The sequence below is a fragment of the Ursus maritimus genome, unplaced genomic scaffold, assembly GCF_017311325.1.
Source record: "Ursus maritimus isolate PB19 unplaced genomic scaffold, ASM1731132v1 scaffold_2, whole genome shotgun sequence".
Taxonomy (NCBI): domain Eukaryota; kingdom Metazoa; phylum Chordata; class Mammalia; order Carnivora; family Ursidae; genus Ursus; species Ursus maritimus.
In genome coordinates, this window is record NW_024424452.1 from 15,943,476 (window position 1) to 15,960,932 (window position 17,457).

Below are 17,457 nucleotides of genomic sequence, written 5' to 3' on the forward strand. Positions count from 1 at the left end.
TCACATATAGCTGTTCAGTTTTCCTGTACCAGTTAATGAAGAGACTGTCTTTCCCCCATTGTATAGTCTTGCCTCCTTTGTCATAGATTAATTGACCATATAAACCTGGGTTTGTTTTGGGACTGTCTACTATGTTCCATTTATCTATGTATCTATTTTTGTGCTAGTTCCATACTGTTTTGATTATTAGATGATGGTGATGATGATGATGATGATGATGATGCCTGGCTTTATTTTATTTTATTTTATTTTTATTTTTAAAAGATTTTACTTATTTATTTATTCATCAGAGAGAGAGAGCACAAGCAGGGGGAGTGGCAGGCAGAGGAAGAAGCAGGCTCCCTGCTTAGCAAGGAGCCTGATGTGGGACTCAATCCCAGGACCCTAGGATCATGACCTGAGCTGAAAGCAGATGGCTTAACTGACTGGCCCACCCAGGCATCCCTGCCTGGCTTTATTTTAAATAAGAACCTTATAAAGTAGAGGTTTCCCTAAATTTTATTATCAAAAGATGTGAAGAAGTGTGATATATTGAAAAGTGGTGGTAACAAGAAATCACTAATATATTTGTTTCACAATTCTAGTACTCTTTAGGCATACTCTCTATATATTATTTAATACTGCGCCTCACTTTTTTACATCTCATGATATAGAAATTTCTATTTCTATACATGAAGAAAATTTTGGTAAATGCCCTTTCATGGGACTTAACATACAATATATATTTTTACAGGTTTATTTATATTACCATTTTAATATGAGAGTAATAATATATTTTTTATAGTTTTCAAGAGATCTATGAAGCCAAAAGACAAAAGTTCTATGATCAATGCCAGAGGGAAGAAGAAGAACTGAAACAAAAGTTTATGCAGCGAGTAAAGGAGAAAGAAACAACATTTAAAGAATCTGAAAAAGAGGTAAGTACACTAGTCTGGTATAATTTGTATTCATTTTTATGTGTATTGTTAATTTGGAGTTTTAGTCTCAAAGGTTTAGTTGATGATTTTGGAGAATGTTTGCTGTTTTTCAAAAGGTAGCTATTTCCAATATAGGTTTTGAATACAAGCTTTAAAAATTATAGTCAGCAATTTGATTTTTTTCTAGAATATGTAATTTGCTTTTTTAAAAAATGAAAATAATTTTGTAAAAACTATTTACCTTTATTTTACAATTTGAATTTTCCTGCATGAATTTTAATTTATAGCAAATTCGAGCTATTGACTTCTATGAAGAGTCATTACTTTCTAACACTACCACTGCATTAGTAAATTTTCTTCACTTTTATAAGTAAGTGGGTAAATGTTGACTAACACAAGACTTAGAGAACTTTTTGTTGGTGAATTATGTGAGTTTCTTTTCATTTCATTCCTTTATATTTCCAAAGAAATGGGAAAAAGACTACTTATATAGTTTTGATTTTTTGCACCAATGCCTTTTAAACAAAAAATATATTTGGAATCATAAATATTGTTCTCTAAGTGAATGTGGTTTTAACTCAAGAATTTAGTTTTGAGCAGAAATAGGTAAATTGAAACATGAACTTTTTCAATAGAAGCAAGATAGTGACTAGGTGCTGTATACCAGATGTCTCAATCATGGATAATTGAACTGTATGTAATAAAAATTCTATTAGCTTAGGGATGAAGGTAAAGTTTTAGAAGTATTCGAGGGTTTCCTATTGAATCCAAGAATAGGAAGCATAGCTGGATCTTACGATAACTTAAACCCAGAGTAGAAAGTGACCAGAAACCAAATCAACCATTGAAATTCTCTGTTTTTCCTCTACCTTACTTGTGTACATCTGCTTCATTTTTGCCCTCCGGACATCAGTTCTTCTCCAATTCTTCAGTTATATGTTCCCTCAAGAAAAACCAAACACAGTCTAAAATTGGTTGTGCAAAGTGATGAGGAGCCAAAATTCTTAACAAAGATTAATAAATGACTATAGAAAAAAATTCTGGTAGAAATAAAATGACCAGGATTGTAAAAAGCATCCATACAGAATGAAGTGAGAGGAAACAGGCCCACCAGGCTTTCTCAGAAAAGGACCAACTTAATTATTGAAAACATGAAAAGTAGACAGAAACTGGGATTAGCCGACATGGAAAGTGGAGGCTTACAGATGTAAAGGAAGCTTTTTAAGCACATCTAGCAGACGGATTAGTCAGAATTCAAAATTACAACTTTATAATTTTAAATACTTAAAAACTGGTAAATTTGTACATTTCCCACATTACTAGAGATTTGCTCATCTTTTCATTTTTTTAAAGTTTTTTATTTTAGTTAGTTGACATACAGTGTTTTATTAGTTTCAGGTGTACAGTATAGTGATTCAACACTTCCATGTGCCATGCTGTGCTCATTACAACAGCTACAGTCCTTAATCCCCATCAGTCCTTCCCCTCTGGTAACCATCAGTTTGTTCTCTAGAATTAGAGTCTGTTTCTTTCTTCCTTTTTTTTTTTTTAAGTTGTTAATTAACATACAGCTCAATATTGGTTTCTAGAGTAGAATTCGTTACTTACATAAAACATCCAAACTCATCACAACAAATGCTCTCTTTAATACCCATCACCCATCCAGCCCAGCCTCCAACCACCTCCCTCCATTAGCCTTCAGTTTGTTCTCTATCATTAAAAGTCACTTATGGTTTGTGTCCCTCACTCCCTTTTTTCTTTTCCCCCTTTCCCGTGCATTCATCTGTTTTCTTTCTTAGATTCCACATATGAGAAAGATCATATGATACTTGCCTTTCTCTGATTGACTTATTTTGCTTAGCATAAACCCTCTAGTTCCATCCATGTTGTTGCAAATGGCAAGATTTCATTCTTTTGATGGCTGCATAATATTCCATTGTGTATATATATACCATATCTTCTTTATCCATTCATCTGTTGAAGGACATCTCAGCTCCTTACACAGTTGGGCTATTTTGGACGTTGCTGCTATGAACAGTGGGTGCATGTGGTCCTTCTTTTCACTACATCTGTATCTTTGGGGTAAATACCTGGTAGTGCAATTGCTGGGTCATAAGGTTGCTCTATTTTTAACATCTTGAGGAAGCTCCACACCATTTTCCAGAGTGGCTGTACCAGCTTGCATTCCCACCAACAGTGTAAGAGGGTTCCCCTTCCTCCACATCCTTTCCAACATTTGTTGTTTCCTCCCTTGTTAATTTTTGCCATTCTAACTGGTGTAAGGTGGTATCTCAATGTGGTATTGATTCGTATTTCCCCGATGGCTAGTGATGTTGAGCATTTTTTCATGTGTCTGTTAGCCATTTGTATGTCTTCTTTGGAGACGCGTCTGTTCATGTCTACTTCTCATTTCTTGACGGGATTATTTGTTTTTTGGGTGTTGAGTTTGAGAAGTTCTTTATAGAAACAGAGGGGGAAATGAACCACGAGAGACTATGGACTCCAGGAAACAAATTGAGGGTTTTAGAGGGGCGGGGGGTGGGGTGGAGTGATGGGCTGGCACGGTGATGGGTATTAAGGAGGGCACATATTGCATGGAGCACTGTGTGTTATACGCAAACAATGAATCATGGAACACTACATCAAAAACTAATGATGTACTGTATGGTGACTAACATAATAAAAAAAAAGAAAGAAACTAGGTCCCAAAATAAGAAATAAAGTAAAATATATATAATACAATGAAAGGAAATAAAAAATAAAATAAATATATAAATTATATATAAATAGAAAAACTTAAGGATAAAAATTGAAAAAAGAAGAAAATAACTGAAAAAACAATAATAAAAAAGAATAGAAGTACAAAGGATGCTAGATACTATTTTGTCCTCTAGTTGAAGCTTTGCAGCCCTCTGTCATCAGTAAAGTTGGTGTGAGAGAGTTGTTTGTATGGGTGTTCAGGGGGAGGGACCTTGTTGCGCTGATACTCAGATGATCTTGCCCTAGTGGAAAGGTGCCTCCCATGCTCAGGGAGGCAGGGCTTGGTGTAAGCGGCTCTGGGCTCCACTAGGTGGTGCTGTTTTGTTCCCTGAAGGCTTTAAGCCCTCATGGGCAGGATGAATATGGTAGATCCCTGTTCTCTAGCCCCACAGCTGAAAATTCGTGTCCCTCGCTTTTCAGTGAGCCCTCATAGAAGAGAAATTAATAAGTCTTGTCTCCCCAGTTTCCGTGAGAGTTCTGTGTTCACCCTGCCAGAGTCCAGGCTTTTTTATTATCTCAGGCACGTGACTGATTTCAAAACTCCAAATTTTAGGGACTTCCATGGTATGCATGCATGCTATTCTTCACAGAAAGGGTCTCACCATGCTTCTGTCTTCTGCTGGACTTGTTCCAGGAAAGCAGTCACACGACCGTGCAGCAGTTCACAGTTTAAGAAAACACAGAGCAGAAAGCCAGTAACTAAACTGGCTGTTCTCAGCCAGCTTCCCTGCTCCTGTGCCTGGGAACAGTGCGTCACTTAGGCACCACCCATTCTTGTGACCAAGGGGATCCTCGGATCATGGTGTCACACGTGACATTCTGCCCCACTTCACCACCTAAGCACCTTTAAGCCAGGCTTGTCTCCCACTGTAGCTGACTTGTAAAAGTACCAATTTTGCACTCCACTGCTTATAATATTTTGCAGTAGCCTCCTTAAGAAGGTTCTCTCCCTGCTGCCTTATACTCAGCTGTATCACACCAGATTCAAGTCTCTGTACCTCCTACCTCCCAAAAGGTGGTCACTTTTCTACTTGTAGATGTAGCATTTCTTTTTTCTTTCCCCAGACCTCTGATTGATATCTTGGGTGTTCAGAATGATGTGATAATTCTAGTTGTATTCGAGATATGAGACAAACTTAGGATCCCACTACTCCTCCACCAAATGCATCTTAACTCCTCCCCAAAATGCAACAGATTTCTTTACACTGATTTTGTGTCCTGCAACATTTGTATTTGTGTATCAGAAATGCAACTGATTTCTGTGCGTTGATTTTGTATCCTGCCACGTTACTGAATTGCTGTATGAGTCCTAGTAATTTGGGGGTGGAGTCTTTTGGGTTTTGCACATAAAGTATCATGTCATCTGCAAAGACAGGGAGTTTGACTTCTTCTTTGCCAATTTGAATACCTTTTATTCATTTTCGTTGTCTGATTGCTGTTGCTAGGACTTCTAGTACTGTGTTGAACAATAATGGCGAGAGTGGGCATTCTTGTCGTGTTCCTATCTTAAGGGAAAGTCTCTCAGGTTTTCCCCATTGAGAATGATATTCGTTGAGGGCTTTTCATAGATGGTTTTAATGAAATTGAGGAATGTACCCTCTATCCCTACACTCTGAAGGATTTTAATCAGCAAAGGATGCTGTATTTTGTCAGATGCTTTTTCTGCATCGAGAGGACCATACAATTCCTGTCTCTTCTCTTATTAATGTGTTCTGTCACACTGATTGATTTGCAAATGTTGAACCACCCTTGCATCCCAGGGATGAATCCCACATGGTCTTGATGGATAATCCTTTTAATATACTGTTGGATCCTGTTGGCTAGGATCTTGTTGAGAATTTTGGCATCCATATTTATCAGGGATATAGGTCTGTAATTCTCTATGTTTAACTTTTTGAGGAACCTCCATATTGTTTGCCATAGTGTCTTCACCAGTCTGCATTCCCACAGACTGTACAAGAGTGTTCCACTTTCTCCACATCCGCGCCAACCCCTGTTGTTTCTTGTGCCATTGATTTTAGACATTCTGCAGGTGTGAGGTGATATCTCATTGTAGTTTGGATTTGTATTTCCCTGATGATGAGTGATACGGAGCATCTTCTCATTTGTTTGTTGGTCATCTGTATGTCTTTTTTGGAAAAATGTTGGTCCATGTCTTCTGCCCATTTTTTAATTGGATTATTCATTTTGGGGGTGTTGAGTTTTATATGTTCTCTATATATTTTGGATAGTAACCCTTTACAGATTTGTCATTTGCAAATATCTTCTCCCATTCCATAGGCTGCCTTTTAGTTTTGTTGATTGTTTCTTTCACTGTGAAGAAGGTTTTATTTTGAATTGTTATGGCCAATGTCAAAGAGCTTACTGCCTGTGTTCTCCTCTAGGATTTTGATGGTTTCGTGTCTCACGTTAGGTCTTTCATCCATTTTGAGGTTATTTTTTTGTGTATGGTGTAGGAATGTGGTCCAGATTCATTCTTTTGCATGTTGCTATCCAGTTTTTCCAACACGACTTGTCGAAAAAACTGTCTTTTTTCCATTGTATATTCTTTCTGCTTTTTGTCAAAGTTTAATTGACCATAGAGTTGTGGGTTTACTTCTGGGTTTTCTATAGTGTTCTATAGTTTCATGAATAGATATTGTACTTTGTCAAATGCTTTTTCTGAACATATAGTGTTGATCTGTGTATCTGTTTTTGTGCCAGTACCATACTGTTTTAATCCCTACAGCTTTGTAATATAGCTTGAAGCCCAGAATTGTGATGCTTCCAGCTTTTTTTTTTTTTCTTTTTCAAGGTTTCTCTGGCTATTCAGTTTCTCCGTGGCTCCACACAAATTTTAGAATTGTTTGTTCCAGCTCTGTGAAAAATGCTGTTGTTATTTTGATAGGGATTGTATTAAATGTGTAGATTGCTTTGGGTAGTATAGACATTTTAACAGTATTTGTTCTTCCAATACATGAGCATGGAGTGTTTTTCCATTTCTCCGTGTCATTTTCTTTTTCTTTTTTTTTTAAAAGATTTTATTAATTTATTTGGCAGAGAGAGAGACAGCCAGCGAGAGAGGGAACACAAGCAGGGGGAGTGGGAGAGGAAGAAGCAGGCTCCCAGCGGAGGAGCCTGATGTGGGGCTCGATCCCAGAATGCCAGGATCACGCCCTGAGCCGAAGGCAGACGCTTAACTGCTGTGCCACCCAGGCGCCCCTCTCCGTGTCATTTTCAATTTCTTTCATCAGTGTTTTATAGTTTTCAGAGTACAGATCTTTTACCCCTTTGGTTAGGTTTATTCCTAGATATCTTATTGTTTTTGGTGCAGTTGTAAATGGGATTTTTTTTTTAATTTCTCCTTCTGATGCTTCATTGTTGGTGTGTAGAAATGCAACAGATTTGTGTACATTGATTTTGTATCCTGCAACTTTACTGAATTCTCTTATTAGTTCTAGCAGTTTTGGGGAATCTTTCAGGTTTTCTATATAGATTATCGCATCTTCCGCAAATACTGAAAGTTTTTACTTCTTGCTTGCTTACTTGGATGCATTTATTTATTTTTGTTGTCTGATTTCTATGGCTAGGACTACCAGTACTATATTAAATAAGAGTGGTGAGAGCGGACATCCTTGTCTTGTTCCTGACTGTAGGGGAAAAGCTCTCAGTTTTTCCCCCTTAAGGATTGTATTAGTGGTAGCTTTTTCATATATGGCCTTTATTATGTTGAGCTATGTTCCCTCTAATCCTACTTTCTTAGGGGCTTTTTCATGAATAGATATTGTACTTTGTCAAATGCTTTTTCTGAATCTATTGAAAAGGTCATATAGTTCTTATCCTTTCTTTTACTAGTGTAGTGTACCACATTGATTGATTTGTGTATATTGAACCACCTTTGCAGCCCAGGAAAAAAATCCCACTTGATTGTGGTGAATGACCTTCTTAATGTATTGTTGGATTTGGTTTGCCAGTATTTTATTGAGAATTCTTGCATCTGTGTTCATCAAGGATATCGGCCTATAGTTCTCTCTCTCTTTTTTTTTTTTTTTTTTTTGGAGTCTTTATCTGTTTTTATCAGGGTATAGCTGGCTTCACAGAATGAATTTGGAAGTTTTCCTTCCTTTTCTGTTTCTTGAAATAGTCTGAGAAGAAAAAATATTAACTCTTCTTTAGATGTTTGGTAGAATTTGCCTGGGAAATCATCTGTTCCTGGAATTCTGTTCGTTGGGAGTTTTCTGATGACTAATTCAATTTTTTTGCTGGCTATGGGTCTGCTCAGGTTTTCTATTTCTTCCTGTTTCAGTTTTGGTATGAACTTTATCCATTTCTTTTTTTTAAAATTTTTATTATGTTATGTAGTCACCATACAGTACGTTAGTTCTTGATGTAGTGTTCCATGATTCATTGTTTGTGTATAACACCCAGAACTCCATGAAATACGTGCCCTTCTCAGCATTAGTTCTTGATGTAGTGTTCCATGATTCATTGTTTGTGTATAACACCCAGAACTCCATGAAATACGTGCCCTTCTCAATACCCATCACCAGGCTACCACATCCTCCTAAAACCCTCAGTTTGTTTCCCGGAGTCCATAGTCTCTCATGGTTCAATTCCCCCTCTGTTCCCCACCACCTTCATTTTCCCCCTCCTTCTCCTAATGATCTCCCTGCTATTCCTTATGTTCCACAAATAAGTGAAACCATATGATAATTGTCTTTCTCTGCCTGACTTTTTTCACTTAGCGTAATCTCCTCCAGTCCCATCCATGTTGACGCAAATGTTAGGTAATCATTTTTTTCTGATGGCTGAGTAATATTCCATTGTATATATGGACCACATCTTCTTTATCTGTTCATCTGTTGAAGGGCATCTTGGCTTCTTCTACAGTTTGACTATTGTGGACAATGTTGCTATGAACATTGGGTGCATATGGCCCTTCTCTTCACTACGTCTGTATCCTTGGGGTAAATACCCAGTAGTGCAATTACTGGGTCATAGGGTAGCTCTATTTTTAACGTCTTGAGGAATCTCCATACTGTTTTCCAGAGTGACTGTACCAGCTTGCATTCCCACCAACAGTGTAAGAGGGTGCCCCTTTCTCCACATCCTCGCCAACATTTGTTGTTTCTTGTCTTGTCCATTTTTGCCATTCTAACTGGTGTATGGTGGTATCTTAATGTGGGTTTGATTTGAATTTCCCTGATGGCTAATGATGTTGAACGTTTTTTCATGTGTCTGTCAGCCATTCGTATGTCTTCATTGGAAAAGTGTCTGTTCATACCTTCTGCCCATTTTTTGACTTGGTTATTTGTTTTTTGGGTGTTGAGTTTGAGAAGTTCTTTATAGATCTTGGATACTAGCCCTTTATCTGTAGTGTCATTTGCATATATCTTCTGCCATTCCTTGGGCTGCCTCTTTGTTGTGTTGACTGTTTCCTTTGCTGTGTAGAAGCTTTTTATCTTGATGAAGTCCCAAAAGTTCATTTTTGCTTTTGTTTCCCTTGCCTTTGGAGATGTGTCATGAAAGAAGTTTCTGTGGCCGATGTGGAAGAGGTTACTGCCTATGTTGTCCTCTAGGATTTTGATGGATTCCTGTCTCACATCGAGGTCTTTCATCCATTTAGAGTTTATCTTTGTGTATGGTGTGAGAAAATGGTCGAGTTTCATTCTTCTGTATATAGCTGTCCAATTTTCCCAGCACCATTTATTGAAGAGACTGTCTTTTATCAATTGGATGTTTTTTTCCTGCTTTGTCGAAGATAGGTTGACCATAGAGTTGAGGGTCTATATCTGGGCTCTCTCTTCTGTTCCATTGAACTACACATCCGTTTTTGTGCCAGTACCATGCTGTCTTGGTGATCACAGCTTTCTAATATAGCTTGAAATCAGGCAATGTGATTCCCCCAGCTTTGTTTTTCTTTTTCAACATTTTCTTGGCGATTTGGGGTCTTTTCTGGTTCCAGACAAATTTTAGGATTTTTTGTTCCAGCACTCTGAAAAATGGCATTTCTTCTCAATTATCCAATTTGTTGACGTATAATTTTTAATAATATTCTCTTAGAATTGTTTGTATTCCCGCAGGGTTGGTTCTTATTTCTCTTGCGTCATTTGTGATTTTATTTATCTGGGTCCCGTCTCTCTTCTTTTTGATAAGTCTGGCTAGGGGTTTATCAATAGTATTAATTTTATTTCCAAGAACCAGCTCCTAATTTCCTTGATCTGTTCTACCATTTTTTATGTTTCTATATCATTATTTCTGCTCTAATCTTTATTATCTTCTTCCTTCTGCTGGCTTTAGGATGAATTTTTTGTTCTTTTTCTAACTTCTTTATGTGTAATGTTATGTTCCTTATTTGAGATTTTCCTTATTTGCTTGTTGAGGTAGGCCCATATTACTATATCCTTCCCTGTTAGGACCACTCCAACTGCATCCCAAAGCTTTTGACAGTTGTATTTTCATATTCATTTGTTTCCATATATTTTTAAATTTTCTTCTTTGATTTCCTGTTTTACCCATTCATCGTTTAGTAGCATGTTGCTTAACCTCCATGTGTTCATGGTCTTTCCAGATATTTTCTTGTGATTGATTTCTAGTTTCATAATATTGTCGTCAGAAAAGGTGCATGGTCTGATTTCAATCTTTTTGTACTTGCTGAGCCATGATTTGTAACCTAATAAGTGATCTATTTTGGAGAATGTCTCATGCACGGTAGAAAAGAATGTTGTATTCTGCTGTTTTAGGGTGAAATGCTCTGAATATATCTGTGAAGTCCATCTGGTCCAGTGTGTCATTGAGAGCCCTTGTTTCCTTGTTGACTTTCTGTTTAGATGATATGTCCATTGCCGAAGAGGGGTGTTAAATTCTTCTACTATTATCAGTGAGCTCTGTTACATTTGTTATTAATTGATTTATATAGTTGGCTTCTCCCAAGTTAGGGGCATGAATATTTGCACTTGTTATATCTTCTTTTTGGATAGATCCTTTTATTATGATATAGTGTCCTCTCCATCTCTTATTACAGTCCTTGGGGTTTTTTTTAAGATTTTTTATTTACATATTTGAGAAAGTGAGCGAGAGAGAGACCACAGGAACAGGGGCAGAGGGAGAGGGAGAAGCAGACTCCTCTGCTGAGCAGGGAGCCTGATGCAGGGCTTGATCCCAGGACTCTGGGATCACGACTTGAGCCAAAGGCAGAGGCTTAACAGACTGAGCCACTCAGGTGCCCCAACAGTCCTTGGTTTAAAATCTAGTTTGTCTGATATAAGGGTGGCTACCCCAGCTTTCTTTTGATGTCCATTAGCGTCACATAAATGATAAATGATTCTCCACCCCTTCGGTTTCAAGCTGGAGGTGCCTTTGGGTCTAAAATGAGTTTCTTATAAACAGCATGACGTTGGGTCTTGTTTTGTTTTGTTTTAATTATCCATTCTGATACCCTATGTCTTTTGATTGGAGCGTTGAGTCCATTTACATTCAGAGTAATTGTTGAAAGATACGAATTTAGTGCTGTTGTTTTACCTGTAAAGTCGCTGTTTCAAAACCCCAGAGACAAGAAAACTTCAGAGACAAGAAAAGCAGACCCACACTGATTCTCTGGAGGAGGGTTTCCCGATGTCATGGCTAGTGCTCGCTTGTAGCAGAAGGTAGTGGCAGGATCACGCCGCAGTTTGGAGTTTATGGTGAATTGCAACACACAGCTGAGCCACTGGGGTTTGTAGCCCTCAGCCAGCGTCTTTGTTCCTGTACTGGTGGGCAGGACCTTTTGATAGTGCCCTCAGGGTCCTTTGCCCATGGGGAGGCTATGTCACCTCTCCCAAACTCACTCAAGCTCTCAAGCTGTGGCTGCAGTTGGCTTGTTACAGAAGGCAGTGGTGTGGGAGTGTATGGTAAATTGCAGTACACAGCCAGAACTGCCAGGGTTTGTAGGCCTCAGCCAGCATCTTTGTTCCTGTACTGATGGGCAGGATCTTTTGATGGCACCCACGGGGAACTTTGCCCACGGAGAGGCCATGTCACCTCTCCCAAATGCACTCCAAGCTGGGGAGTAAGGGTGGTAAGGGTCTCATTGATGTCTTCTATTCCTTTCTGAAGCCCAGTGAGTATCCTTATGATTGTTCCTTTAACTTTTCCATTAGGCATGTTACCTCTATCTGTTCGGCCTAGCTCTCTAACTGGACTTTATCTTGCTCTTTCATTTGGGATAAATCCCTCTGTTTTGGCATTTTGTCTAAGTCTCTGCCTTCTTCTCTGTGTGAGAAAGTCCAGTTATGTCTCTTGCTCCTGAAAGTAATGGTCTTACGAAGAAGACATGTAGTGCCCAGGCCTGGCACTTCAGAGAGTGTCTCCAGTGTGTGCTGTGTGCACTCTGATGTTGTGTTGTTGTTGTTGTTGTTTTAATTTTTTATTATGTTATGTTAGTCGCCCTACAGTACCTCATTAGTTTTTGATGTAGTGTTCCATGATTCATTGTTTGCTTATAACACCCAGTGCTCCCTGCAATACATGCCGTCCCTAATACCCATCACCAGCCTATCCCATTCCTCCACCTCCCTCCCCTCTGAAACCCTCAGTTTGTTTCCCAGAGTCCATAGTCTCTCGTGGTTCACTCCCCCTTCTGTTTACCCACGCTTCATTCTTCCCTTCCTTCTCCTACCGATCTCCCTGCTATTTCTTATGTTCCATAAATGAGTGAAACCATATGATAATTGTCTTTCTCTGCTTGACTTATTTCACTTAGCATAATCTCCTCCAGTCCCGTCCATGTTGCTGCAAATGTTGGGTAATTGTTCTTTCTGATAGCTGAGTAATATTCCATTGTGTATATGGACCACATCTTCTTTATCATTTCGTCTGTTGAAGAGCATCTCGGCTCCTTCCACGATTTAGCTATTGTGGACAATGCTGCTATGAACATTGAGGTGCATATGGCCCTTCTCTTCACTATGTCTGTATCTTTGGGGTAAATACCCAGTAGTGCAATTGCTGGGTCATAGTGTAGCTCTATTTTTAACTTTTTGAGGGACCTCCACACTGTTTTCCAGAGTGGCTGTACCAACTTGCATTCCCACCAACAGCGTAAGAGGGTTCCCCTTTCTCCATGATGTTGTGTTTTGGCTGCTCTCTGCTGGAGGTCATTCATCTGCAGAGGCTGTCCTTACCAACAGTGCACAGTGTTTGGTCTCCGGTCTGAATGTGATGAGTTTTAACTAGGTGTGCTCTGGTCTGTTTGTGAAATGAGACTTGACACCACTTCTTCCAAAACTAAGGCCCTGGAGTACCCCTTGGTGGGGAGACATAGTGTGGGAGTGGGTGGGTGGAGTTTGTGCTGGTGTTCTCAGGGAGGGGCCCACCACACTGGGACTGAGGCAAGCTTGACGAAAAAGGGCAGTCCTGCCAGAATGCTTGGTGTAAGGAACTTTGGCAGCCAGTGTCAATGCTGTTCCAGCAGGTGGCTCTGTGTTTATGCTGAGAAACTGGTAGGGAAATGGTGCCAGCCAGCTCCTTTGTTTCTGGAGAGAAGTCTCAGTGAATGCTGGCTCTCAGGTATGCACTCTGAGAAGAGCAAATAATCTTTCATCTGTGTGCCCCAGGTGTTCTTCAGATTGCTGTTTTCAAGCCATATGCCCCTGGGTTGTCTGCTTGTCTTCGCTCCAGGAGCAGGGCTGTGCCCTCAGGGCTCTAGCCCAGCCAAGACTGTTGACATTTAAAACTCCAGGCTTTAAGCCTCACAGGTTGCAAGAACTCACAAAGCTCAGTCACTCTTATTTTCCAAGCCAATGGCTTTGGTGAAATGTTCTCCTGGTGTGTTCCCCTGTGTGGTCCTCTGTCTCTTGCCCTTCTCTGTGACCACAGCTCCCTCCCCTTCACAGCACCTGTGATCCATTTCTCCCCTAAATCACATCACACTTCATACCTTTTCAGTGTGGCCTCCTCTCTCCCTTTAGTTATGTAGTTTGTTCTCTCAGTCTTCCGGTTGATTTTTGCCATATTTAGATCGTTATTTCATTGTTTGTGGGATGAGGTGAGCCTCTGGTCCTCCTGCTCCACTGCCATCTTCCTTCCAAGCCTCACGTTCCCATGTTTAACTGAAACTTTTTCTCACTGATTTTGCTCTCATTTATAGATACCACACTCTCTCATCCCCAGCTTTTTCAGTTGTGTGTAGATACTCATTTCCTTCTCAGGCATGAAAATGTAATTCTGAGAGATACCAAACTTCAGCAGAGGAAAAAGAAATCTTTATTTAAAACCATGGCTCTCAAACTTGGCTGCCCATTAAAATCACCTAGGAATTTCTAAAAGCAGTGATGCTCGGGTTTCCACTCCGGGTAGTGTGGTGCAACTGATCAGTGTGCAGCCTGTGCGTTGGGAGATGGGTGAGCTGACCCAATGATTCTAATGGCCACCTAGCGTCGGGAATCACTAGTGTTAACGTCGCGCTTGGGTTCTTCACAGCCATATAAGCCAGCTAATTAATAGTGTGTCAGTTTAAGCTCCTAGTCCGCTTGTTTTTCAAAAAGTTAAACTGAAAACAGGTCTGTCCTTCATACTTCTATGCCGTAGTAGCTATAGCTGTAAAAATCATAGTCCTCTGATGCATATAAGCAATTCTTATGTTGAATAAAGTCATGCTGAAGACCTTCCTCGAATGGAAACTAAGGTGATATTATCTCCTTATGGTTAATTAGGCTCATTTTAAGTCCCACAGATCAAATAAGATCTCAGAAGCAAAAACAAAGTAACTGAAGGAGGTTTTTGTTTCTTCCTGTAATTACGCTAATCTTACTTAACAAGGAAATTATCAGACTTTCTTTCGATATGCCTTTATCAATTAAAGTGTCAAGAAACACTTTATAATCCATGTCATATTTTAATGTATGTATTTTTAGTGGACATGGGTCTATCAAATTTTACTGAAAGAGATTTATGGGAAAATGTAGTGTTATGGGAAAATGTAGAGTTAAAAATATATACCTCATTAGGAAAAATTTCTACAGTTGAGTGTTTTTCATAACTTTGTGTTTTATTGCATTTGGTTCAATGGGGACACATTTAAAATTAAAAGAAATTCCATATCCGATTATTTACTTTAAATATGAAATGTTGAAACTGTTTTTAAAATCAAGCTCTGCTATAATGTAGGCTATGTTTGATAATCAGTAGAAAAGACAAACATATTCCTGGGAAGGTACCACAATAGTGTGCTTCAAGTCATAACTGCACATTTGTTTCACAGCTACAGGAAAAGTTTGAGCATCTTAAAAGAGTCCAACAAGAGGAGACAATGAAACTTGAGGACGAGAGAAGACAATTGGAAGAAGAAATAATAGATTTTTATAAAATGAAGGCTGTTTCTGAGACATTACAGACTCAAGTGTGCACCAATGTAAAGAAGGAGAAAGAGCGTAAGAAATAGTCCTCTCTTCCCTTTCTGTATAGGGTAGAACCCTGTCACTCTCCATTCTGTCTTCCTGTGAGACGATCTTTGTAGTTCTTAACTGTACTAATTTTTAAAATTTGTTTTCTTACTGTGTATGTTCCCCAACTAGAATGTTGCCTCCTCAAGAGCAGGTACGCTGACCATCTTGTCAGATTTGGTATCCTCAGTGTTTATAATAAAGACTAGCGCAGAGTTTCCACTCAATAAATATTTGCTAAAATTAAAAAAAAATCAAAGGCATATATAGCACAGTGTAAATAGTGTTGATTAGCTGTGGGATTTTTTTTTTCCATACCTCTGGCTGTACCTCCAGTGCATATTTTTAAATATATCTAAATATAAGTCGGGGATTTGTTTAAAAAAAAAAAAAAACTAGGGGATTCGTTCATGAGCCATAGGCATAAAATATGGTGTAAAAAGGTAATCTTAGGAGAGAGGAGTTAAGATGGTGAAGGAGTAGGGGGATTCTCGGCTTTCCTTGTCCCTCAAACAAAGCTGTATTTGGAAATACAAATATCTGGAATATTTGGAAAACCAAATATTGGCTTTTGGAAATCCAGGAAATCAATCCGAGGATTGGAAGAAGGATCTCCACAGTTGGAGGCAGGTGTGAGGTACATGGAAGTGAATTGGGAGAGAGGAGAACTGCTGTGCTGCGGAGGGGAGGGAACCGTTCCCACAGAGAGAGGAAAGGGAGAGTGGGAGAGAGGGGATGAGAGAGTGAGGAGTCAGGTTCCCACAGGAAGAAAACCTCTTGGACCAACACTGAGGAGCGGGGGGAACTGAGTGGCACAGGTTTTTCGCAGTGTCTGGAGCTCGTGCTCAGAGATTTTGAAAGCACGTGATTTTCGTAGGAGCCGAGCTGTGGCATGGGCTCCTGGAGAGAAGGAGGGCTCTGGCCTGGGAGTGACACAGAGTGGGGTAGGGATCAGTCACCAGGGGGAGATTGTTCCCCTTCCTGGAGTACATTTGGAAGAGGGTATATTGCATCTCCAAGGACAAAAGACCCTGCAGGCACCAGCAAATGGCCTTCCATATGCAGGGGACAAAGGTGAGGGCAGGGGGAGGATAACCTGGTTGCTGATTTTTGAGGTGAACCTACCACAGATTCTGAGCACTGCAAAGGCAGGGGACTGTTTTTCTGGGGGCAAAGGGCACTAGTAAGAGGACAGCCAGCCTCTGATCCAGAGAGAGGAGTGGACCCCAGTGGTCAGCTCCTTTAAGATTTGGAGGGGTTTTTTTTCTTTGTTTGTTTGTTTGTTTAATAATAATTTTTTATTATATTAGGTTAGTCACCATACAGTAAGTACATCCCTAGTTTTTGATGTAAAGTTCCATGATTCATTACTTGCGTCTAACACCCAGTGCTCCATGCAATATGTGCCCTCCTTCATACCCATCACCAGCCTATCCGATTCCCCCACCCCTCTCCCCTCTGAAGCCCTCAGTTTGTTTCCCAGAGTCCATAGTCTCTCGTGGTTCCTTCCCCCTTCTGTTTACCCCCCCCTTTCTTCTTCCCTTTCTTCTCCTACCGATCTTCCTACTTCTTATGTTCCATAAATGAGTGAAACCATATGATAGGGGCACCTGGGTGGCTCAGTCGTTAAGCGTCTGCCTTCGGCTCAGGGCGTGATCCCGGCATTATGGGATCAAGCCCCACATCAGGCTCCTCTGCTGGGAGCCTGCTTCTTCCTCTCCCACTCCCCCTGCTTGTGTTCCCTCTCTCGCTGGCTGTCTCTCTCTCTCTCAAATAAACAAATAAAAAATCTTAAAAAAAAAAAAGAAACCATATGATAATTGTCTTTCTCTGTTTGACTTATTTCGCTTAGCATTATCTCCTCCAGTCGCGTCCATGTTGCAGCAAATGTTGAGAAATCGTTCTTTTTGATGGCTGAGTAATATTCCATTGTATATATGGACCACATCTTCTTAATCCAGTCATCTGTTGAAGGGCATCTTGGCTCCTTCCACGATTTAGCTATTGTGGACAATGCTGCTATGAACATTGGGGTGCATATGGCCCTTCTCTTCACTACGTCTGTATGTTTGGGGTAAATACCCAATAGTGCAATTGCTGGGTCATAGTGTAGCTCTATTTTTAACTTTTTGAGGGACCTCCACACTGTTTTCCAAAGTGGCTGTACCAACTTGCATTCCCACCAACAATGTAAGAGGGATCCCCTTTCTCCACATCCTCTCCAACATTTGTTGTTTCCTGCCTTGTCAATTTTTGCCATTCTAACTGGCGTAAGGTGGTATCTCAATGTGGTTTTGATTTGAATTTCCCTGATGGCTAATGATCGTGAACATTTTTTCATGTGTCTGTTAGCCATTTGTATGTCTTCATTGGAAAAGTGT

General features: G+C 39.8%; 1 protein-coding gene across 1 annotated transcript in view; it reads left to right on the forward strand.

The window, feature by feature from the left end:
• SEPTIN14 (septin 14) overlaps positions 1–16,451 on the forward strand; it is a 108,250-nt gene extending 91,799 nt beyond the window's left edge. The window contains exons 12-13 of the mRNA XM_040635015.1: positions 785–917; positions 14,896–16,451. Coding sequence (XP_040490949.1) covers positions 785–917; positions 14,896–15,075 — 313 coding nt within the window. The 3' untranslated portion in view covers positions 15,076–16,451. The remainder of the gene's footprint in view (positions 1–784; positions 918–14,895) is intronic.
• The last annotated feature ends 1,006 nt before the right edge of the window (positions 16,452–17,457 follow it).